Source organism: Oncorhynchus tshawytscha, linkage group LG05, assembly GCF_018296145.1.
Source record: "Oncorhynchus tshawytscha isolate Ot180627B linkage group LG05, Otsh_v2.0, whole genome shotgun sequence".
Taxonomy (NCBI): Eukaryota; Metazoa; Chordata; class Actinopteri; order Salmoniformes; family Salmonidae; genus Oncorhynchus; species Oncorhynchus tshawytscha.
The window spans coordinates 15929162-15954463 of NC_056433.1; the positions used below are offsets into that span (position 1 = coordinate 15929162).

At 42.9% G+C, this 25302-nt stretch overlaps 2 protein-coding genes across 4 annotated transcripts in view; both read right to left on the reverse strand.

The window, feature by feature from the left end:
• Positions 1-564: 564 nt before the first annotated feature.
• LOC112250007 (insulinoma-associated protein 1a-like) lies at positions 565-3143 on the reverse strand. The gene has a single exon (XM_042321540.1). It carries the CDS (start codon positions 2780-2782, stop codon positions 1406-1408), a length of 1377 nt encoding a protein of 458 aa, XP_042177474.1. The 5' UTR covers positions 2783-3143; the 3' UTR covers positions 565-1405.
• Positions 3144-3483: 340 nt separating this feature from the next.
• cfap61 (cilia and flagella associated protein 61) overlaps positions 3484-25302 on the reverse strand; it is a 31203-nt gene continuing 9384 nt past the window's right edge. For all 3 annotated transcript variants that reach the window (XM_024419795.2, XM_042321541.1, XM_042321542.1), the window contains exons 17-26: positions 22587-22714; positions 20230-20322; positions 19876-20044; positions 19481-19655; positions 9124-9431; positions 8539-8866; positions 7568-7647; positions 7163-7368; positions 5532-5628; positions 3484-5414 (exon numbers count right to left, since the gene is read on the reverse strand). In XM_024419795.2, coding sequence (XP_024275563.1) covers positions 5214-5414; positions 5532-5628; positions 7163-7368; positions 7568-7647; positions 8539-8866; positions 9124-9431; positions 19481-19655; positions 19876-20044; positions 20230-20322; positions 22587-22714 — 1785 coding nt within the window. In that variant the 3' untranslated portion in view covers positions 3484-5213. The remainder of the gene's footprint in view (positions 5415-5531; positions 5629-7162; positions 7369-7567; positions 7648-8538; positions 8867-9123; positions 9432-19480; positions 19656-19875; positions 20045-20229; positions 20323-22586; positions 22715-25302) is intronic.

A 25302-nucleotide genomic window follows, 5' to 3' on the forward strand; every position in this document is an offset into this window, starting at 1 on the left:
TACTCTGCCCTGTGCTGCACTATGAGATGGGATGCAGTCAGTGGAGGCTGCTGAGGGGAGGACGGCTAATAATAATAACTGGAATGGAGTGAATGGAATGGTGTCCAAAACATGTGTTTGATACCATTCCATTCATTCCATTTCAGCCATTATTATGAGCCATCCTCGCCTCAGCAGCCTCCACTGGATGCAGTGAGAAATAAACACTCTCTGGTGCAGTAGTGCCATCTCTGCTTCTTGTTGGTCTTCTCTGTGCTGCTGAACTATGGGATGTTGCTAATGGAGGCTGCCTCTGGTGTGAGGATGATAGCCTGAGTCAAAGAGTCAATGTGTTGAGGGGGAGCCTTTTAGGAAGACAGACAAAACAAACTCAACCTGCTGAACACCTGCACTTCCCTGTACTCCCTCACTGACTGACCATGCAGGGCCAAGACCAGGCCATGTCCACTTACTTTCTGACAATAGTGAAATGCACTATAATAACACCGCCACTGTGGCTGAATGATCCTGAAGCTACAAGCTCAGAAAACAGAATTTTCTTGGATCCAAGTTAGTCAAACAATAGATTTTTTTTCTTTTATTATTTAGACATATAGCTAATAGTTATAAAACAATCAGAGCAAAAAAACAGGATTGCATTTAAGAGCATTGAAGAGAATGTTTTATAAGCTCAGGGTCGATCGATTACTTATACACCATCCTCGGTATCTATGTAAACTTGAAATAAATAAGTCAAAAGGATCATTTGGCTATGGCATGAAAAAATACATGAATAAGTCTCACATAAATCACACAAAACATAATTTACATAAGATCAATTCAATAAATAAATAAATAGAAAATAACCATGATGGTTTTATGTGTAGTATATTGGCAATACACGTGTAAAATAACAATAATGATACAATATCTGGCCAATGATAAATAAGACATTAAAAACAATCATTATTCGACATATAAATTAAGGCAGTTTTACAGCAGGTGTGTACATGAGCTCTAATCCAAGGCATTGATGGCTACACTAGGGCAAACCTTTCAAATTGTATTATGTTCAGAGACAAAGCTAAAGTTGAATGTCCACAGATTCACAAGCTAATAAAGTGATAGATACATTTCCAGCCTGTGAATTAAAAGGCGATTGTATGACAACAGTACAGCTAGGATATGCCTTTCTTAGGTCTAGAAGCTAATGCAAAAGCACTTGTGCAGAGATCCTAGAAAAATAAAGTTAACAGTCTAATGCTTTACGTACTTTAGATAAACTAAGATGAGTCTGAAAAATATATAATTCAAGCTCCAAACGGGATTTTAAATCCCCATTATTAAATGCAGTGGTCGAGGACGGAGACGAACTTCACGCATACTGTATGACGTCCACGCGTAAAGGCACAGGTATCTCTTCAGTTTAACAGGCTGGTCGCACAGGCATCTGAAGGAGTATAACCTGCCTGTTTTCTGAGGGATGACATTTGTTGATGTGCCGTGTAAGTCCCGGAGAACTGTAGAACATGGCAGGGCAGTATTTGCATGGGTAGACCTGCGAGGAGTGGAGGAGACGGATGTGCCTCTCCTGGTTGACTCTGTTGGGAAAGTCCTCTCCACAAACAGGGCACAGGTGGCACCCTGAGGAACTCAGATTCAATGGTGCGTGGCTTGGAGCTTTGTCACTCGGTTTTCCTTCGTTTTGGGATAAGGGATAGGCATCGTGGACCTCACTGCTGGTATTGTGGGAAGCTGTGGCATGTTGAGATATGATGTGCTTTCTTAGGTATGCCTGGCGTTTAAACTTTTTCCCACAGTGATGACAATCATAGAGACCCTCCTCTGATCCAACTGATCCCGACTCTGACAGCCCGGGGCTGGGTGTGTCTCTATCACTCCGGACCTTTATTTCATCAGACACAGCCTTGTCGAGCGCGCACATCTTATCACTCTCTGATTTAATATGTTGTGCACCAGACATTGACGCGTTATTTTGAGGTTTTGGTTTGTGCCAGCGCCTGTGGGAGGCTAGGTTTGCCGGGCAGCTGAAAACCTTATCACATTCAGGACATCTGTACTCAATCCTCACTATCCTGGAACACTTATGCTGGGCCAACGCGAAGGGGTCGCCATATGCTTCTCTGCACAGTTGACAGACGAACTCACCGAGAGGCTTGTCACCTGCTGCCGGCTGTGGTCTGGGTTTTTGGTCGACGGGAGCCTCTTTAATTTTGAGCCCAAGTACGGGTGATGTGGTCATCTCGTCTTCGAAATGTAGTTTCTTGATAGCTTTGTTTTTTTTTGATGGAGGCTTGTTTTTACGCTCGTTGTCGCTTGAAGGCCTTTTGGTGCCATTCCCGGTGACCGCGGGTAGATTTGGGTTCGTGGTTGTCCCGGTCCGATTGCAGTTACTAGTACCGATTTTTAGGTCCACAGGGGCAAAGAGGGGATCTAAAGTGGTAAGCGATGCAGATGTGGGAAAGGATTCAGCAGACACCGGTGAGCCGAGATTGAAATGTCTCTCTAAATATCCCTGTTCATGGTCTTTACTGACGGGCCGGGTGGGGCTGTAGAGAACCTGGTACAATGCCTCCGGGTTCCCAAACTGAACAGGTTTAGCATCTTGTCCGGGGGCTGCTGCTGTTGCTGATGCCTCGCAGAACAGGGATGCTGCATCTGCGCGCTCAGGGAAGGATGCGAAAGCTTGTATTTGTTGTCCCTGCTCCACCTCATCAGAGCGAACCCTGTAAGACATAGGGTTTGGTTTCTTGTTCCTTTTCACTAAAAATCCTCTTGGCATTTTTGCGATGGACGGAACAGATTAAGGCACTGTTGACGCACAGATTATGTTGAAATAAAATCCAGGTTCAGGTTATTATTACAGACACATCGGACACTTTGATTGTTCACGGTTCCCCTGGCTGCTATTGATTCGTTCTCCTCCCGAGATGCTTTCATCACGACATAGCTGCACTCGTTTTAAGGGGAAATTATGATATTGTTCTCGCCCCTTGTTGCCTCATCCCCAACCAATCAGATGGAACTAAGATCCCTATGGATTTGCGGAGTTGGTTTGGGAGGGTGGAGAGAAGGGCTTGGTTTCGGGTGGAAATAAAGGAGGATTTGCAGCTTGCTAAGCAGATGTACCTGAGTTTAAAAAATATATATTACTATGCACGCATTGCCCCCTCATAACCTCGTCCCATCGAAGGCACACGCCGGGACCCTCCTCTTTTTACGGTCTGATGAGTTTGCATAGAAATGCACACGTGCCTCGGCTTTGTGTCCCTCCTTTATGCGGGAGGGGGGGGCACACAAAGATCTGCCAAAAAGGAGATGTCCATTACTACACAACAACCATTAGAATCTAAAATAAAAATTAGGGAGGGGTGCCTGATTTATCGGACAATGACAAAGATGGTTGGGGTTGGTGTTATTTATTAGTTGGCCTACCCAAAATATTATCTTCTGTGCAGACACACACACACACACACACATTGCTGAGTTGCATGTTTTCATCTGCTTCAATTGCATAATTATTAAGCTTTATTCAAGGCTAAAGAAAATCGACAAATTGTTCAACCAATACAAAGTTTAAACTATAGCCTATTCCTTTAAAACACCACATTTAAAACCCCCAAACAAGCAAATATTTATATTGGAGAGAAAGAAAATCAACAAAGAAACATTTCAAGGCATCCATAGCGACATGTGTTGGATACGACAGTTGAACTCTGGACATATGAATCAGTCATTTTACGCATACATAATTAATGAAACAGGGTTCCCTGCTTTGCATTACAATGGCAGCGCTTTTGCAAGCTGTATCCCGCTTGTGATTGAAAAGGAAATTGCACGGTAAAATGTGCAACAAAGCAATCTGGCCAATAGATACTTTCGGCGCGTGCTGTGCGTGATCAGTGTGGTTTGAACAAAGCCGACCGTCTCCAAACGGGCCCTACCATGATTATCTCTCCGTTAAAAACAGTCAAACCCAATTCCTTTAGGGTCATATCCCATCTCTAAAATATAGCCTAAAGGCTATCCACCACCATGGCGAGGAACGAGAAAACTTGTCTAGTTTGGCTAATGCGTCAATATTTCATTCCATAATAATTTGTGCGATAAACCACATGCCAGATGTCTGACCAAGTCTTTTTGTTTCTTTTGACAGAATTTCACCAAATATGAGATTTGAATGGCATGCCTCTCCGGTTATTAATAGGTATATAACTATAAAGTTGCTCAAACTAATCTGAAATAGGGCTACGTGAAATTATTGTAATTAAAGTAATTATCCAAGGCCCAAACAATGATGCAAATAATAATTTAAGATATTTTTCAGTAGGTAAAATCTTTAAAAAGTGTTTGAAAACATGGTATTCTAACATGACCTACAGTATAAGCCTATAATATAGGCCTATAGGTCATGTTAGAATACCATGTTTTCAAACACTTTTTAAATTGCCTTCCTCTGGGAAATTGTTTGCATTAAAATGGCTAATTATTCAATAGCCAGGGGATGACACAATTCATTGGGTGTCATTGAGCCATGTCATTTCATAGATTCATATATTGTACCAATTAACGTTTATCTTACCGAGCTATTTGATAATCGCTTGAACGATCCCATACCTTGAGGCGCGTGTGCGGCTATTTGTTCTTTGGCGTGTGCTGCGCAAAGAGAGGCAGTGAAGATTTGAGCCTCATTACCATACAGCTGTAGAATATAGAACCCCTCCTCGCACTCACTAAATCCACTTTCATCTAGGCCTGGGTCGTATCAGTCATCCCAATAATCTTTGCAGTTACAATTACAAGTGACCTTTAATGCGAATTTGAGCAAAAACTGTTATGTGAGAAAGCAGAATTTGACAATTCGTTGTGACTTTATTATAACACTTAATGAGGATTGTTTTGTTTTCTCTGTTTTCTCAAATCAGTCAACTTTAACTTCTCATAAAATTAAGACAACTACAAGTTAGTGTTCTTGTTCATGCTAAAAGTGTGTACATAGACAAGAATATTAGGCTATCTAAAATCACAAGTACATTTATTAAAGACATTGGCTACTGTATTTTCTGTTCAAATGAACTCAATTGAATGTCAATGTTTTTACTACAGTTGGATGATTCTACAACGTTTTAATTAAATCAAAACAATGGAATATTTCTTTGTGATGAATATGTCATTTAAAATGTGGGTTGAGGTAAAATAAGATGTTGGAGCAGTTACAGTAGTCCAGGCTGGGCATACATAGTCAGGTGGTACCTGTTGTACCTCAGGTAATTCAGAGTGCTGGTCTTCAGGGAAGCCAATCCCCCACTTGTTTCAAACACCTTCTTGAGAAACACGTTCGGTTCCTCAATAATGTCCAGCTTCTCATCTACCATTCTCTGAACGAGCTCTGAAATGGACACATCATTGTGGTCCTGGAGAAAGAGAGAAGGCCTTCGTTAAAAGCCCCCCCCCCAAAAAAAAGACCATAGCAATGACAAATAGTATCGGTAGACAAACATGTGAATGGAGAAAGATGAGACAAATCCAACCTGCACTTTAGTTGATTCCATTATCTGGTGCATTTCCTGCTCAAAGTCTGCAAAGCGATCATGATATATCGCCAGGCACCATTTCTCCCTGAAATAACTACCAACACCCCCCCCACACACACGCAAACACACACACACGCACGCACGCACATGCACACACATTTAGTGCATTCACCTAAGAACCCCCAACAGAACAGCAACAGCATGGACAATTCATTATTTTAACAGTTGATGATGTGTTCAGTCAGCTCCAATAATGACATTGAGAGTGGCCTCATTCAGAGCCATGACAAGGGCCAGTGATGAATCCAGATGTAGTAAGTGTTAGACAGCTTTATGAACACGGCAGGGTGGCTACGCTTCTCCACAGAGCAGAAGAAGCAGATTGGGGACCTGCATTAATAGATTAGACCCAGGGACAATGGCTCCTATATATGGCATGTTGAAACATCAGAAACGAGGTCACTCAAACACCAATCTCCAACCGCTGGCCTACCTGCAAACACTGACAGGGAACATCTTGAAGACATACTTCTTCTGAGAGAGCTGCCTACTCAAAATGCAGATTTACATAAAGACAGTGTGTTGATTTACTTTTTTCCTTGACCATACTTGTATTGTCTGTAAACATTTGAAATGTAACTATATATTACATGGTCAAGAGTGTGTGGACACCTGCTCGTCAAACATTGTTTCAAAATCATGGGCATTAATATAGAGTTGGTCCCCCCTTTGCTGCTATAACAGCCTCCACTCTTCTGGGAAGGCTTTCCACTAGATGTTGGAACATTGCTGCAGGGACTGGCTTCCATTCAGCCACAAGAGTATTAGTTAGTTTGGGCACTGATGTTGGGCGATTAGGCCTGGCTCGCAGTCGGCGTTCCAATTCAACCCAAAGATGTTCGATGAGGTTGAGTTCAGGGCTCTGTGCAGGCCAGTCAAGTTCTTACGCACCGATCTCGACTAACCATTTATGTATGGACATCGCTTGTGCACGGGGGCATTATCATGCTGAAACAGTCCAATGTTGGCAAGCTTTATACCACTCCAGCCAACACTTGTCAATGTGCATGACAATCTTAGGCTTGTGTGCGGCTGCTTGGCCATGGAAACCCATTTCATGAAGCTCCCGACGAACAGTTAATGTGCTGACATGGTTTCCAAAGAGTGTTGCAATCGAGGATAGATTATTTTTTACACGCAACGCGCTTCAGCACTAGTCAGTCCTGTTCTGTGAGCTTGTGTGGCCTACCACTTCACAGTTGACCCATTGTTGCTCCTAGACATTTCCACTTCACAATAACAGCCCTTAAAGTTGACCGGGGCAGCTCTAGCAGGTCAGAAATTTGACGAACTGACTTGTTGGAAAGGTGGCATCCTATCCCAGTGCCAAGTTGAAAGTCACTGAGCTCTTCAGTACGGGCCATTCTACTGCCAATGTTTGTCTATGGAGATTGCATGGCTGTGTGCTCGATTTTATACAAGGTGTGGCTGAAATAGCAGAATCCACTAATTTGAAGGTGTGTCCACATGCTTTTGGCCATCTAGTGTATCTTTCCAGAGACCTGAATCTCCCCACTCCCTCCTCTCTGTGGTGTACTGTAATGTAAACCACCCCAGCAGCTACCTACCTGTAGAGGTCGTGAACCAGCCCTTCATCATAACGGGAACACAGGCGGTTGAGCAGCAGCTCATGTTTCCCATAGAGACACAGGTAGTTGGAGACTGGGAAGGGCTTCAGTGACAGACAGGTGATTGTCTCCACCATGCCGTACTGGTTCAGGTGCAGGTGGAAATAGTTGCCAGTCTCAATGCGGCCAGTCAGGATCTCTCTTCCCTGGGGAGAATAGGACAAATCAGACAGGGATTTCAGTATTGTTGTTAACATCACAACTTGTATGAGAACTTGGAAAAATAATCTCTATCTTTTTCAGAACTTGCTTTTCAAAATGAGCAGTCACAAAGAGAAATGCATACTTATGTGACAAAATAATCAAGCCATGCACTTTCTAGTGAGGATTTAAAATGGTACCTACCTCTACAGGGTGAACTGCAGATGGCCTTTGCTCTGGTTTGGTAGCATGAAGATAACTGTATCCTCCTGGCAGTCTACCACCTTGGTAAAAACCGTGTGTACAGATAGAACAGCTGAACTGGGTTTTATGGGTCTACTGATGCCAATAAACAATGAAAACCCAGGCATGACTCCCAAGTCACAGACATGTCTTGCTTACAGTGTCTGAAAATAATGTTTCCAACTGTGGGATGCTTTGAAATACCTAATTAGTGTAATATTTATAAAAACACATGGTAACTTGATGAGCAATAAATAGTTACAGTACTATATTTATGTTCAAATGAACAGAATTGTATATGTGTGGATAACTACCACAGTTTAACAGACAATGCTGTAGAATAATGCCGGATGATAAGGTATTTCTACCACTAGGAAAAACGTTCAAGGCTTTTCAATTTGTTTGAAACGGACAAAAATAAGTGGTTGTTTTGTGAGCACAGCTCTTCACCTGACCTTGTTTACCCTGTGACTAAACAAATACAGAATCGGCCATTGTTATGGTTCATTGTTGTTTGATGATCAAACAGTAAAATGAGAAAGAAGTGAGTAGCTCAGAGATTCCATTACTAGGGAACAATGTAGCATTACATAAAAATGTGAGATGGAGCACATTGTCCTGAACAGACAGGATAACAGGACATACAAGGTGCGAACCTTTGGGTTTTGAATAAATCAACAATGATAGAAAAAAATGGCAATTAGTTATAATTAGAATTATGACTCAATCAGTATTATAAACTGGGTGATTCGGGCCCCGAATGCCAAGGCTAAAGGCTGTATCCATGCACTCCGCGCTGCATCTTCATTAAGAACAGCCCTTAGCCGTGGTATACTGGCCATATTCCACATCCCCTCAGGCCTTATTGCTTAACTATAACACATGGATGAAGATCATTTCTCTGGCTATTTCTGTGTTGGACGGCAGCAGACCTTGGATCTTGGCTTGTGTGTATATGGGGATGAGGCGGTCCAGGTCAGCTGGAGAGTTGATGGCCGGCTCCAGCGTGGGGTCGAAGAAGGGCAGCAGAGCAGCAGCCAGCTCCTGGCCTACCTCCCTAGAGTTGAAGCTGGAGTGGGACCACTGGTCTGCGAGATAGCGCCGGGCAAACTTGGTGAGGGGCCCGGCTGCGCGGATGGTGGAGTCGTTCGTATGGAATGTGGTGTCTATGACCAGCCGGCCGTCGTACACCAGACAGGCGTCGTTGATGGCCTTAAAGGCATCGTAGTCCACACCTTTGGAGGAGAGGTTCATAAAGACCTACAGAGAAATCAAGGATGGTTAGGCAGTTTTACTACATTAAATGATCCTGCTACCAACTATTTTACTCTGCTCATACGATCATGAAATCCACAATTAAAATGGACAATAAGAGACCAAAAATGATTGAAGCCCACAACACCTCTGATATACATTACATTTTAGAGACCTGTTACAAATTCACTGAATCAAGTATGAAGCTACTGCACCCTAGTAAGAGTGCCTCTTTTCTCTCAGAGATGGTGATTTGGACTTACAGAGCACTCCAGCCGGAGAGGCTGACTGTCACTGGTGAAGGACAAGGAGGTGATTGGCTCAGGGTTCTGTCCGTCATTCATCTGGGCCAGCAAGCAGTTGTGGTGAACATGGACCCCACTCTTCTCCAAGGCCTTCTTCATGGCCTTCTCTACTGTGGGGTTGCTGAAGCACGATCTGGGGCTGCAGCTGGAGCCCTCTGTGGTGGGCAGATGGACCAGGTGGATGCGATAGCCTTGGACATCCAGGCATAACAGAGTCTCCACACAGGTGTACACGTCAATGGTGTTGCCATACACTATGGCATTACCTGTAGTGCCACAAAAACAAGACATTCCAACAAAAACAGATTGAATGAATAGCGAGCTTGATGCAATTTACAATCACAAGAGGATTGGTTGAAATGTATTAGAGCCAGCCTTCTCAAATTACTCAGATGCTATGTGGATGGAGAAGATCGGGTCACTTGGCAACAATGGGGCATGGCAACCACACAAAGACTGCCTAATCTTCTCTTTGTCAGTGAAGAGCTGTGGAGGAGGGATGAGATGAGAGCAGCTATTTGAGTGACCTCTGAATTCTTACAGCTCGGCCTCTCCTGATGATGAAAACTCACTGATGTTAATAATGACGGTAATAGGAGGATCTAAATTAGTTTAGCCTCAGTGAATGTGTCCTTTGATGCACACGTTTCAGAAGTGGCCCTTTTCTCCTCGATCTAGCCATCCCTAACCTTGGGCTTATTATCCTAAATGGGAAGAACAACCATGGCTGCCGCATTCCAGTTGATTTGAGACAGTAATGTAGATATTGTCCCTGAATAAAATAATTTCTAAGGCCTGTATAAAAAAGTATTGTACTCTTTTTTTGGGGGATAAAAGGGGAAGAATTGTATAATAGTATACATTCAAGTAAGCATCATTCTGGTCGAAAAACTAGAGATCATCCCAAATTTTGTAATCATCATTTATAAGGACTGCAAGCATGAAGTTGATGCATTTATGTAGAATGAAAGCTGTTCAATGAAGCACCCAACTTTTAGTCAGGGCTTTGCTTTTCTGTCTCTGTCCATGGTGCTGAAGTGGACGGCTACAGCAGTGCCACTACAGAGGACAATGCTGCCAGTACACTTTAAATGCTTTTTATATTTCTATGAAGTATATCATTATTATTCCTCCTTTCTATAATTATTTTGCTGAAATTAAAAGGAATAAGGAACAAGATGGCGCCGGAGAGGATGGCGCCGGAGAGGATGTCAGACGTTTTACGTACCCCCAGCCGATTGTGTTTTTTTTGTTTGTTTATTTGCATTGTTTGTAACTTATTTTTATACTTATTTTGTACATAATGTTGCCGCTACTGTCTCTTATGACCGAAAATAACTTCTAGACATGATTACTTACCACGGACGAGCAGAATCCTCTTTTCCTTTCACAACTCTGACAAGGCCGACGCGAACGATACACTGCTTCCTCGGAAACAAGCCCTGATTCCCGTGATCTGCGTGAAGAGGAGGCGGAGAAAGAGGGGGCGAAGGTCGGGCTGCCTTCTGAGAATTCGTAGGCGATCGAATATATCCCTACTACCCTCCTTTCTGCTAGCAAACGTGCAATCTTTGGACAATAAAATCGACAAGTTATGCGGAGGATTAAGCTACCAATGGGACATTAAAAACTGTAACATCCTATGCTTCACGGAGTCGTGGCTGAATGATGACATCATCAACATACAGCTGGCTGGTTATACGATGTACCGGCAGGATAGAACAGTGGCATCTGGTAAGACCAGGGGTGACGGTCTATTTATTTTTGTAAACAACAGCCGGTACAGGATATCTAAGGAAGTCTCGAGCTATTGCTCGCCAGAGGTAGAATATCTCATGATAAGCTGTAGACCACGCTACCTACCGAGAAGTTTTCATCTGTATTCTTTGTAGCTGTTTACATACCACCAGAGTCAGAGGCTAAGACAGCATTGAATGAGCTGCATTCCGCCATAAGCAAACAAGAAAATGCTTACCCAGAGACAGCGCTCCTAGTAGCTGGGGACTTTAATGCAGGGAAACTTTAATTTGTTTTACCAAATTTCTATCAGCATGTTAAATGTGCAACCAGAGGGAAAATAACTCCGAACCACCTTTACTCTACACATAGAGACGCATACAAAGCTCTCCCTCGCCCTCCATTTGGAAAATCTGACCATGATTCTATCCTCCTGATTCTAGCACCAGTGACTAGATCAATAAAAAAGTGGTCAGAGGAAGCAGATGCTAAGCTACAGGACTGTTTTGCTAGCACAGACTGGAATATGTTCCAGGATTTCAACAATGGCATTGAGGAGTACACCACATTAGTCATTGGCTTCATCAATAAGTCAATTGATGACATTGTCCCCACAATGACTGTACGTACATACCCCAAACAAAACCCATGGATTACAGGCAGCATCCACATTGAGCTAAAGGCTAGAGCTGCCGCTTTCAAGGAGCGGGACTCTAACACGGAAGCTTATAAGAAATCCCGCTATGCCCTCTGACGAACCATCAAACAGGCAAAGCGTCAATACAGGACTAAGATCGAATCGTACTACACTGGCTCTGACACTCGTCGGATGTGGCAGGGCATGCAAACCATTACAGACTACAAAGGGCAGCACAGCCGGGAGCTGCCCAGTGACACGAGCCTACCAGACAAGCTAAACCACTTCTATGCTCGCTTCAAGGAAAATAACACTGAAACATGCATGACAGTTCCGAAAGACTGTGTGATCACTCTCTCCGCAGCCGATGTGATCCTCATCACAGGGGCCCCTCAGGGGTGCGTGCTCAGTCCCCTCCTGTACTGCCTGTTCACTCATGACTGCACGGCCAGGCACGACTCCAACACCATCATTACATTTGCAGATGACACAACAGTGGTAGGCCTGATCACCGACAACGACGAGACAGTCTATAGCATGCCCCCATTCTCATCGACGGGGCTGCAGTGGAGCAGGTTGAGAGCTGCAAGTTCCTTGGTGTCCACATCACCAACAAACTAACATGGTCCAAGCACACAAAGACAGTCGTGAAGAGGGCACGACAAAACCTATTCCCCCTCAGGAGACTGAAAAGATTTGTCATGAGTCCTCAGATCCTCAAAAGGTTCCACAGCTGCACTCTCGAGAGCATGGTTGCATCATTGCCTGGTATGGCAACTGCTCGGCCTCCGACTGCAAGGCACTACAGAGGGTAGTGCGAACAGCCCAGTACATCACTGGGGCCAAGCTTCCTGCCATCCAGGACCTCTTCAAGAGGTGGTGTCAGAGGAAGGCCCTACAAATTGTCAAAGACTCCAGCCACCCTAGTCATAGACTGTTTTCTCTGCTACTGCACGGCAAGCAGAACCGGAGCGCCAAGTCTACCTCAAATAACCGGTGCCCCCGCACATTGACTCTGTATCGGTACCCCCCTGTATATAGCCTGCTGCTCTTTAATTACTTGTTACTTTTATCTCTTATTCTTATCTGTATTTTTTCGGCGCATGTGACTAATACAATTTGATTACATTTGATTTGAACCAATATGTTTTCAACGTATTTTTTTTGGTCTACATTAGATTCATAGTAGAAGTAATTTGCATTTAGTAAATGATTTCCTCCATAATGAACAGATCCCCTAATTAATAGGCTTAATCTGAATCACTGCACATCTCATATTTCTTCAGATGAAAAATATGAATTGTACTTAAGCACATCAGTCTTTTCATCAGCAGAAAACCTTACATTCCAAATAGCACCCTATTCCCTTTATAGTGCACTACTTTTGACCAGGGCCCTATATAGGGAATAGGGTACCATTAGGGAGCTGGCCTCTCAGAAATTAGTATCACCCTGTAAATGGAGGGAGATGGAGGAGGCAGACCTGGTTGAGAGAAATGAAAGATTTCCCTCTCACTAATTAGACCCTAATTATTCATAGACTTTTGAATAATGTTACATCCGTGGAAATTAATGTAAGGGCGCTATCATGCCTTTAGAACTTCCTACATACAGTAGTATACCAAACATAAAGAACACCTTCCTAATATTGAGTTGCACCCTCTTTTGCCCTCAGAACAGCCTCAATTCATCGGCGGATGGACTCTACAAGGTGTCGAAAGCATTCCACAGGGATGCCGTCCCATGTTGACTCCACAGTTGTGTCAAGTTGGCTGGATGTCCTTTGGGTGGTGGACCATTATATATATTTTTATACTTTATTTTTTATTGAAGAACCCTTGAACAAAAAACAGTCTGGCAGGTACAGTATACATCATGCATACAACAGTAACATCATCTTTGAATTAGACAATGTACAAAACCCATTTTTCCCAGTATTCCTGGTCTCTCCATGTGTTCTTAAAGGTCATACGCTCCATATAGTGTATTTCTTTAACAATGTCTACCCATTGGGTCACGGGGTCTTTTGTAGCCATTTCCTAGTGACAGCCTTTTTACTGGCTGCCAGTAGGACCTTCAACAGGTACTTTTCTCTATTGTGTAAGTTATCAGGTATTTCATCCAAGGACAAAGAAATTCATGTTTGATGAATGCTTGTTCTATGTCAAAACCAGTTCGTTTTTTTCTTATTCCTCCGCAGTAGGATTAAACAGCAGGGCAGGACCAAAATATATGATTGTGATCCGCCCTTGATAGCCCACATTCTCTCCAATAGTCTATTTGATTTCAGTTTAGGTGTTGTGAAGAAACGCATAACATCCTTCCAACAGATTTTTTTCCCATACCTCAAGTTAGTAGAGCTTAATTGAGTCGTAAATCAAATCAAACCTTGATATCCGTTTGTCCCATTCCCTAAACTGTTTAGGTGGGATTTCTATCGGCAGTGATTGGAACAAATACAGTCACCTCGGCAGGATGTTCATTTGGATTGTTTCGATTCTACTACTAAGATCCAAAGGAAGTGAATTCCACCTGTCCAGGTCATCATATATTTTCTTGTAGATGGGAACGTAATTCATGTCATAAAGTTTGGGAGTATCTTTTGGTAGGTTTACTTTAAGATATTTAATGGATGAAAAGGTCCACTGGAAGTTATACCTGCTCTTCAGTGCTTCCTGTGGGATATGATTATATACTAGGGCTTGGGTCTTGTGTACGTTAAGCACACACCCTGAATATCTTTCAGATGTTTGTAAAACATCCATCAATCTACTGCCTGGGTCTTTAAAGAACAAGAGAACATCATCAGCATACATGCAAATCTTATGTCCACTGCCTCTTACTGTTACTCCCTCTAAATATGGGTCCTGTCTTATTGCCTGGGCTAATGGCTCGATGTTCAAGGAGAAGAGCCTGGGTGAAAGATTACAGCCTTGTCTTGCCCCACATTCTAAAATGATCATTAGTGACAAATGTCCATTCATCTTTATTCTGGCAGTCGGGCATGAATAGTTTTCTGACGCAGTGTATCACTTCTTTGTTGAAACCAAATCGATACATAACTTGGAATAGATAATCCCAACCCACTGAATCAAATGCTTTTTCTGCATCTAGACTGATTAATATAGCACTTATCTTCTCCTGACTGACGTGGTCCATGACATGTAATGTTCTCCTTATGTTGTCTGTCTATTCTGTATGAACCCAGTTTAATCCCCATCAATCAATTTTGGGATTATGTCCTCCATTCTTTTGGCTGTTAATGATGCATAGTTTATAATCCATGTTAAAAACTGTGATATAGGAACTGCATTCCTGCTTATCTTTTCCCTCTTTTGGAATTACAGATATTATGGCTTCTCTCCACAGTGGTGGTAGATCCCCCTCCTGCAGAGTCCAGTTAAAACAGGCCTGAAGTAGAGGTGTTAGTTGTTCTCTGAAGGCTTTGAACCATTCTGAAGGGAAGCCATCAGAGCCTGGAGACTTGTTCACTTTTAGATTAGACATTGCATTATTCATTTCTTCAGTAGTTATTTCTGAAGGAAGTCTATAATTTTACTCGATCTCAATGCGGGGAGATCAAGTGAGCTAAAAACAATACTATTGTCTGTGCATCTACCTCCTCTGGTTGCTTGTACCGATTTGTATAGTATGATTCAAATGCATTCTGTATTGCATCCAAACATTCTGTATTTCACCCACAAATTGTATTATGTGCTTGTTGTTTTCTGAGTACATGCTAGAAATTGTGTTGCCTTTGAGCTTGATTCATAATATCATTGTTTCCGGAACCTGAGCTTTTTCTCAACTTCTTCACTATAAATCTGGTCAATTTCCTGTTTTACCTTTTGAATCTCACGTAATATAAGAGGGTCTTTGAGATGACTATGAGATTGTTCTAAGCTTCCTAAAGTTTCCTGTAATTTCAGCAGTTTCTTTGCTTGTATCTTTTTCTTGAGAGATGATGTGGATATGATCTTTGCTCTAATAACCGCCTTAGCTGCATCCCACAATGTAGGAGATACTTCCCTGTTATCATTATTCTCCAGATAGACATTCAATTCTGTCTTTATTGATTCCTTGAATGCTGGATTATTGTATTAAGCCTCCATAGAGTATTTCTTGGTTTGCTATTAAGGTGTAGAGTTAGGTTAACTCCATTATGATCCTTCTGCCCGATCCTACATCTTTAGACTTGTGCCTATCTGCTCTGTACATGAAAAAGTAAAACGTATATTCCCTTCCTGACATATGGAAGTTGTGCAATACATCATTCCTGTAATATCCTATTGATATTTTTAGCAACCAGACTTATTTACCTTGATGTGTGCTGTCCAATTTTGAGTTTGAAATCCTGTTAAAATCCCCTCCACAGATATGAGTGCCAGACGTTTCCTTCCTAAAGAAGACCATGTCACTCCCCAGGGACACGTATAATGTACATTCAATAATGTAACTTCCTTGTGATCCAGTTTACATTTAACAAGGATACATCTACCCTCCTTGTCTTTTATATATGACATAAACAAAACATTAATGCAATACAAATTGCAACACCCCTTCTACCCGTTTAATAAGAGAAAAAGCTATCCCTATAGCCAATTTTCTCGAGTTTCTCGTGTTCAGGATGGGATAAATGAGTTTCCTGTCAGAATAGTATGTCAACTCTCTCCCGTTTCATCTTTTGCTATTACCTTACTTCTCTTGATGTCACTCCCCAGTCCGTTTACAATGAGACTTAGGACCTTAAATCCAGATGATGCATCAATATAAACCCAAAAACCTGTGTACCATAACAGCCTGCTTAACATGAACCTAAAAAAATAATAAAAGATCAAGAACAACAGAAAAGTAAACCAAAGTGGGAAGAGACTTTGCTATAAGGACTCTCATGTCAGAGGATTGTCCCTTGCCTCTGGAGTTCGAGGGAATGAACCTGACCGCTGGAAAGTCCCTTGCTCAAGTATCAAAATGCGTAAAGCAGTCTGAATCAAAAACCTGTTGGAACCAAAAATAAAAAGGCCGCCTTTTTGTCGCCGACACACATCGGATAATTACAAGAGCAAAATAGGAGTGTAATGTAGAGGATAAATAATGGAACAGTAACAGGTCGGGTCTATATCTTATATCCTAGAATAGCCTATATAAGCCATCAACCATATGCAGTTCATTCATTGAATCTTCCCCATGATACAATATGTCCTTCTGTCGCCTTGTTGTCGGTGTCATCAAATCAAATCAAATTTTATTAGTCACATGCGCCGAATACACCTGTAGACCTGAAATGCTTACTTACAAGCCCCTAACCAACAATGCAGTTTAAAAAATATGAATAAGAAATAAAAGTAACAAGTAATTTAAGAGCAGCAGTAAAATAACAATAGCGAGACTATATACAGGGGGTACCAGTACAGAGTCAATGTGCGGGAGCACCGGTTAGTTGAGGTAATAGGTACATGTAGGTAGAGTTATTAAAGTGACTATGCATAGATAATAACAGAGAGTAGCAGCGGTGTAAAGGGGGGCAATGAAAATAATCTGGGAAGCCATTGGATTAGATGTTCAGGAGTTTTATGGCTTGGGGGTAGAAGCTGTTTAGAAGCCTCTTGGACCTACACTTTGCATTCCGGTACCGCTTGCCGTGTGGTAGCAGAGAGAACAGTCTATGACTATGGTGGCTGGAGTCTTTGACAATTTGTAGGGCTTTCCTCTGACACAGCCTGGTATGGAGGTCCTGGATGGCAGGAAGCTTAGCCCCAGTGATGTACTGGATCGTATGCACTACTCTCTGTAGTGCCTTGCGGTCGGAGGCTGAGCAGTTGCCATACCAGGCAGTGATGCAACCAGTCAGGATGTTCTCGATGGTGCAGCTGTACAACCTTTTGAGGATCTGAGGACCCATGGTAAATCTTTTCAGTCTCCTGAGGGGGAATAGGTTTTGTCGTGCCCTCTTCATGACTGTCTTGGTGTGCTTGGACCATGTTAGTTTGTTGGTGATGTGGACACCAAGGAAGCTCTCAACCTGCTCCACTACAGCCCCTTCGATGAGAATGGGGGCGTGTTCGGACCTCCTTTTCCTGTAGTCCACAATCATCTCCTTTCTCTTGATCACGTTGAGGGAAAGGTTGTTGTCCTGGCACCACACGGCCAGGATAAAATTAGCTAATAGATCTGTTAATAACGTGACCATATGTAATGTCTCCATGTAGGCGACATACTTCAGGCTTCTCACTCTTACAAAGCAGCGGGGAAAATATGGGAGCTGTTTTACCTCTTGCAATGTCAACCGTAACGGTCCAATAAGCCTAACATCTCGCCGTGACTATTAAGTCCGTAAAATCCGATTCGTTAGTTTCTATCTTCATTGGAAATGCCTGAGTCTCTCTTGAATGTGAACGTCCTCTCGCCAAGGTGACTTCCCTCTTTCTCCGTGACTCGCCGACCGCGGTCCATGGGAGGAGCTGCTCGAGTCTTTCAGCCAATGAAGATGCCTGTCTCCTGATGGTATACTCCACTGGGACACCCCTTGACTTCAGGTCTTCAGCAGCCTGCATGCTATTATGAAACCGGGTTGTTATCCAGAAATACTCACATCTTTGCCGGGAATGTTGTTTAGAAGCGAATCTCTTTCTCTTTTAGTACCTTCTTAATAGGGGAGTATTCCTTCCTTCTTTTCAGCATCTCTCCCGCATAGTCATGATCAAAGAACACTCGTTGGCCTTGGAAGTTAACAGGCTTTTTCCAGGCTACACGGAGGACTTTCTCTTTGACTAAGAATTGTAGGAAGTGCACATGCACTATGGATCTTGGTAGGTCACCACTGAGGGGTTTTGAGGCCAGAGCTCGGTGTGCTCTCTCGATTCCCAAGTCAGTTTCGTCTTAAAGTATTTATTTGAATACACCCTCCACGAATTTGGGCAATGAGTATTTTTCTGTTCCCTCGACCACAGAATAAAGTAGAATGTTATTACGACGTGAAAAACCTTTGAGTTCTGTCACATTTCACTGTAGTGCGTGCTGGCTTTTCAAAGACTGCACAAGCGCGTCCTTTATTGCAGTGTTCTATGTATCTGTTTCCCCAATGTGCTGTTCTGCATCTCCCATTCTTGAAGATATGCGGTGAAGTTCTTCTTTGTTTTCTTCAAGTTTCTGGTTAATGTCCTTCTCGAACTCATGTAGTTATTTTCGTACATCTTCTCGGAGTTCCTCTCGAAAGGGGAATTCCTCCTTTATCACCTCATGGACTGAGGGATATTTTGCTGCTGTTAGCTTATTTGTGCTAGCATTAGCCATCTCTGTTTCGTCTACAATTTTAGTTTCTTCTACCTTGTTACAGACTATCGTTGTAGCTCCACAACCTATTCCTGCTTCCCCCTTTTCTATTGTAGCATAAGTTACTATAATACTCAAGAGTAAATACTTGAATTTATGGGCGAAATACCCAACAGATGTGCAGTACGAAAAATCAGGCAGCCATTTCTTAAATTGCGTCACCAAAAGTCTATGGTGGCCCATTCTTGATACACAGGAAACTGTTGAGTGTGAAAAACTCAGCAGTGTTGCAGTTCTTGACACAAATCGGTGCACCTGGCACCTCCTACCATACCTGTTCAAAGGCACTTCAATCTTTTGTCTCGCCCATTCACGCTCTGATGGCCCACATCCACAATCCTTTTCTTAATTGTCTCAATGCTTAAAAATCCTTCTTTAACCTGTCTCCTTCCCTTCAACTACACTGATTGAAGTGGATTTAACAGGTGACATTAATAAGGGTTCCTAGCTTTCACCTGGATTCACCTGGTCAGTCTGTCATGGAAAGAGCATAATGTTTTGTACACTCAGTGTACATACTCACTTGGTTAGCAGCCAGTATGTGTCAATCCTCATGACAAGGAGTGGCATGATGGCAGAAACAGATTGGTATCCAGGCCACATACATACCCTTCAGCTCCACAAAGTTGTTGAGCAGCCACTGGTAAGCGGTCACACAGTCGTGGTGGTCGTTGAGGGTGAAGAGGTTGGACGGGACGGGCCCGGTGTATCTACGGCGGGACTGGGCTGGGAGCTGGCTTTTGGGGGGAAGATGGCTGCCGTCCACACCAGTGGGACAGGAAACCTAGCAGGGACGAACCCAGAATTCCTCACAGCAACCATTCAAGTTTTAGAACATCAACACAGAATCATGTGATTATGAAATGATGACTATTGTGACAAAATAAAATAAATAAATGACACTATAGAAATCGTGCTTTAATTTCCCCCAACACTATGACATAAAACATATTATACATATACTACTACTAATTATAATCTTATATGCAGGATGTCCCTCCAACCTGGTACTGCTGGCCTGTACAGAGGATGAGATGATCATAAGGCACTTTCCTGCCCCCAGACACCAGTACGTGCTTGGCTGCCCTGTCGATGCCCACCATCTTGCCTGTCACCACGTTGATCCAGGAGCGCAGAGACATCTGGGCATGGTCCCTGTCGCTGGAGCTATGACTGTGGGGAGCGGACAGGGGCACAGAGGTCAAATGTTTTGTATGCTAGCGTATTATGGAGCCCGTTGAAAGACATCCTCGAACTCGAAAGATTAAATAATGCACAAGCGTTAATGAGTTTTCCATTGACGACTACAGTCCACCACGTAGGACAAATGACAACAAGAGAAGCTGCAGGTGTCTCACCTCATGGACAAGAATCTCATCTTTTCATTGGTGTAGTAGCCTGGGAAGCCATGCGTGGAGATCAGAGTCATGTTATTGAACCTCAGATGTGGGCTGGAGAAGGAAAGGAACATACTGTTTACTGGGAAGATAACCCTGACTCATGAGTGCAGCTACTGTGCATTGCAGAATAGGAGAATGTTTATTTTCTCAGAAATGATGACCTCATCCTACCTAAACACAGATGCTCTTGACCTGATGATCAAAACGTTGTATTTCGCCAATAATTATCTTTCAGCGTTCCTGTTCCATTTTGTAGTAGTGGGGAAAATCTAATACCTAACATATAGTACATGGGTTCCAGGAAGAATAGAGGACATCACAGAGAAATGAGCACAGGCTCTCTCTGTCTGCAGTGTTCTGTTATTCTCTGAGAGCTGAGTGAGGGGGCGCAGATGCAGCTGAATGGTTCCATCTAATACCCCTATTGCATTTCATCTACATCGGTATGCATTAAAAATCCTTTATTTTCTAAACCTCATAGTAAAAGCCCTTCCTTTTGTTTTGTCTGGTTTTGTCCCCAGTCTGTAGTGTTCCTCTTATGCGTTTACTATCAGGAGTGTAAAAGGTCTCTTGTGATGTAAATGTCCTCCTTTGTTCTGTGCCAAATGGACATTATCCCTATTGGTGATACAACAGAGAAAGCCTCAATGGTTTTGTGTGAAAAGGAGATGTACACTGAGCTGAGCCATGTCATGTCAAGCTTTAGATCGCCTGCAAGTCTGCTGCCTCTCTCTGGGAGGGAAAGTGATTGATTGATTTTGGCTAATGAATGCACTGCATCTAAGTCACAAATGTGTGTAGGAAGTGAACAAATACCTTTTAAGGCAACACAAACTTGTTTTTTCAACACACAATAGTTAATACAACCCTTTAATGTTGACACTTGGCTTGCTGTATAGAGAAACTACTTCAACTACAGTCTTTGTTAAAAATGGTAGCCTAATCCAGTGTGTTTTCTGGTGAACAGAGAATAATCAGAGCTCATTTTAATCCAACTTTCCAGCACTGCCTCCAGCACTGAGGCATTAAGGCCTGTTATTGGGTTCTGGACGTGACCTCCTGGCTTTCTGTCTGTCTATTATCAGGCGCTGACAGACAACCGCTGTGACTCCGATGCTCCACTCCCCCCATCCCACTGACCACCAGGCAGAGAGGCCGAGCCACCGCACCAGCTCTTTATCTGTCTGACCTGCTCCCCCTGATCTGACCCTGTCCCACTGAGGAGTGGGGGTGGGCTGGATGGAGGGGGATGGAAAGCTGGAGGCCAGCCGTTTGAGTTGGCCTGATAAGGGGGCCCAGCAGGGCCCAAGCTGACCCATCACTCAACCGGCCCACTGCTAGCACCGCCTCACCATTAGTTTAGTGGACACTAACTGCCTCATTAGTCAAGTGATTAGTGACAGCAAACACAGATCGCTGCAGAAGATCCCTGACAGGAGAACAGTGGAGTGTCTAATTAAAGGGCCAGCTCCGGGCCCTCCTGAATGCCAGCCCCAGGCAGCTGTGTGCCCATTGCATCGCCGCCCCTGCCTGCCAACCCCCTCACTGAGTTATGCACGCTCCCTCCCTCCATGCTGCTTTCACATCCACACACAATGACGCGGTTGCTTGGTAGTTATCGGCTGGCGGCGAATGAGCAGAACCTAGACGCCATATTGTTTGGAGGAACAGTTCATCTCAAAGATGGAAAGAATACAAACATGTAGCAGTGCCTCCTTTTTCTAGCCAACCAAAAGTCTGGCAACATTTCCAGATATTGGATGCCTGGAATAAAAGACAAATTCAGGAGAAAAGTCATTCTGAAAGTGAATGCTGTTGACATACACTTTAGACGAGTGTTTTTACTCGTGGTCAAGGAGGGTTGTCATGTTTGCAGGCTTTCATCCAAGCCTACAGCTATAATGACTCATTCATCAAATCAACTAAACATCAAGACTTTAATAAGCAAGAATCTACACACCGCATGTGTAGATAGTCATAAATAAGCCTTCTTAACCTATGCAAAACATACTGTAATAACAAAAGGTGTGGTATTGGTGTTTGTTTGAAGTTAACCATGAATTCAGGCCAATACTAAGCTTTAAGATTGCCTTGGTGGGAGAAGGGATGGTTGTGCATTCACACATGTTGCTCTGGGTGGGTATGCTCATATTACTACTAATCACTGCTGCTAAAGCTGCACACACTGCGGCTCTAATACCTACCAGTCTCTCCCACTAATTACAATCATCTAGAGGAGGATGTCATTGAGCTTCCTCTAATACACACAATTCTAAATGCAATTCATGAATGCCATGTATACAATTTCTCAATACCAGAAAGCAAGCACCTCCAGAAATGCTAAGCCAGTGTCTGATGCCCCCACTACCACGATCCTGGCATTGATGGTGACTTTTGGTTCCATGGTTAGCTTTCGGTTGATGTGGTTGAGAGCATACGAGACCTGAGGAGAAGAGAGACAGCGTGTGTAAAAGTCACAGATTCATCCATTTGATTACTTCAGAAGAGTTCTCCAGCAATCTAACCAATATACAGTACCTGTCATGCCTGCTCCCGCTCCCCCTCTCTGGCTCTCGAGGGCACCAGGCTGCCCATCATTATGCACACCTGTCACCAGCATTACGCGCATCAGCGCTTCATTGGACTCACCTGGACTCCTTCACTTTGTTGATTGCTCCCTCTATATCTGTCTGTTCCTCAGTTTGTTCCCCGGATCAGCATTAATGTAATTTTGTTTCCCATCCAGACACTGTCCGTGTTTTGTTTCTTGTCCGTTATTCATTAAATGTACACTCCCTGTACTTGCTTCTCGTCTCCCAGTGTCTGTCCTCGCAGTACCAGTCAAACATTTTGGACACACCTACTCATTCAAAGGTTTTTCTTTATTTTCTACATTGTAGAATAATAGTGAATACATCATAACTATGAAATAACACATGTAGTAACCAAAAAAGTGTTAAAGAAATCAAATATATTTTATATTTAAGATTTTATATTTAAGATCAACCCTTTGCCTTGATGACAGATTTGCACACTCTTGGCATTCTCTGAACCAGCTTCATGAGGTAGTCACCTGGAATGCATTTCAATTAACAGGTCTGCTTTGTTAAAAGTTAATTTGTGGAATTTCTTTCCTTCTTAATGCATTTGAGTCAATCAGTTGTGCTGTGACAAGGTAGGGGTGGGTATGCAGAAAATAGTCCTATTTGGAAAAAGACCAATTATGGTAAGAACAGTTTAAATAAGCAACGAGAAACAACAGTCCATCATTACTTTAAGACATGAAGGTCAGTCATTGCGGAAAATTTGAAGAACTTTGAAAGTTTCTAAAATTGCAGTCGCAAAAACCATCAAGTGCTTTGATGAAACTGGTTCTCATGAGGACCGCCACAGGAAAGGAAGACCCAGAGTTACCTCTGCTGCAGAGGATAAGTTCATTAGAGTTACGAGCCTCAGAAATTGCAGCCCAAATATATGCTTCACTGAGTTCAAGTAACAGACACATCTCAACATCAACTGATCAGAGGAGACTGTGTGAATCAGTCCTTCATGGTCGAATTGCTGCAAAGAAACCACTTGTGTTTCTTGGGCCAAGAAACACGAGCAATGGACATTAAACCGGTGGAAATCTGTCCTTTGGTCTGATGAGTCCAAATTTGAGATTTTTGGTTCAAACCGTCACGTCTTTGTGAGACGCAGAGTAGGTGAATGGATGATTTCCGCATGTTTGGTTCCCTCCATGAAGCATGGAGGAGGTGTGATGGCGTGGGGGTGCTTTGCTGCTGATACTGTCTGTGATTTATTATAGAATTCAAGGCACACTTAACCAGCATGGCTACCACAGCATTCTGCAGCGATACGCCATCCCATCTGGTTTGGGCTCAGTGGGACTATCATTTATTTTTCAACAGGACAATGACCCAACACACCTCCAGGCTGTGTAAGTCATGGAGTGCCTCATCAGATAACCTGGCCTCCACAATCACCCGACCTCAACCCAATTGAGATGGTTTGGGATGAGTTGGACCGCAGAGCGAAGGAAAAGCAGCCAACAAGTGCTCAGCATATGTGGGAACTCCAGGTGAAGCTGATTGAGAGAATGCCAAGAGTGTGAAAAGCTGTCCTCAAGGCAATGGGTGGCTACTTTGAAGAATCTAAAACATAACGTATATTTTGATTTATTTAACACTTTTTTGGTTACTACATGATTCAAATCAAATCAAAGTTTATTTGTCAAGTGCGCCGAATACAACCTTACAGTGAAATGCACATGATTCCATGTGTTATTTCATAGTTTTGATGTCTTCACTTTATTCTGCAATGTAGAAAATAGTAAAACTAAAGAAAAACCTTTGAATGAGTAGGTGTGTCCAAACCTTTGACTGGTACTGTAGATGACAAACATAATTATTGCGTTCCTAAAAGGTGTATTAATGTGCACACCATTTTCCCATTTGGGTTTATTTGAATGACAATGGCCTAAAACCCAGAGACTGGCATTTATCAGAGCACTTAACTACAGAAAAGAGAGTACCAGTTTTCAGAAAAAAAATCGTAATATTATTTTAGCAGCGTTTATACAAAAAAATATGGAAATGTCTTAAAGTTTGATGTTCCACTGGAAACGCTGAGTGAAACGTAATAAGTGCCAATGCTCCTACTTAAATACTAACTATTTTATTATGAGTACTGGCCCTATTGAAAATAAATGTCCAAATGTCAAAGCATTCAATGCAAGGTATAGACTCAGAATGAACACAGAGAACATTGTGTTATCCACAGAATCTCCTCACCAATAATCAAACTGTGATTTTAGTGCGCTAATTGGTCCTAGAACACTCATAATTAGTTACATTGGTTCCCTGTTGGATGGAAAATGGCAGCACACCCCAAAGGAAGGGGAAACCTGCGGTTGGAATTAATCTTCAAGTAATATTTAAGCTATTCTCAGTAGTGCCTGCTCTGTTCTTAAAAGAACACATATAAGTTCAAACTCTGACTTCATGTGAAAATGACCAAATGTAACCAAAC

Bases quoted from the DNA above. Each gene is read 5' to 3' on its own strand.
- LOC112250007 (XM_042321540.1), bottom strand. From the start codon at position 2,782: ATGCCAAGAGGATTTTTAGTGAAAAGGAACAAGAAACCAAACCCTATG.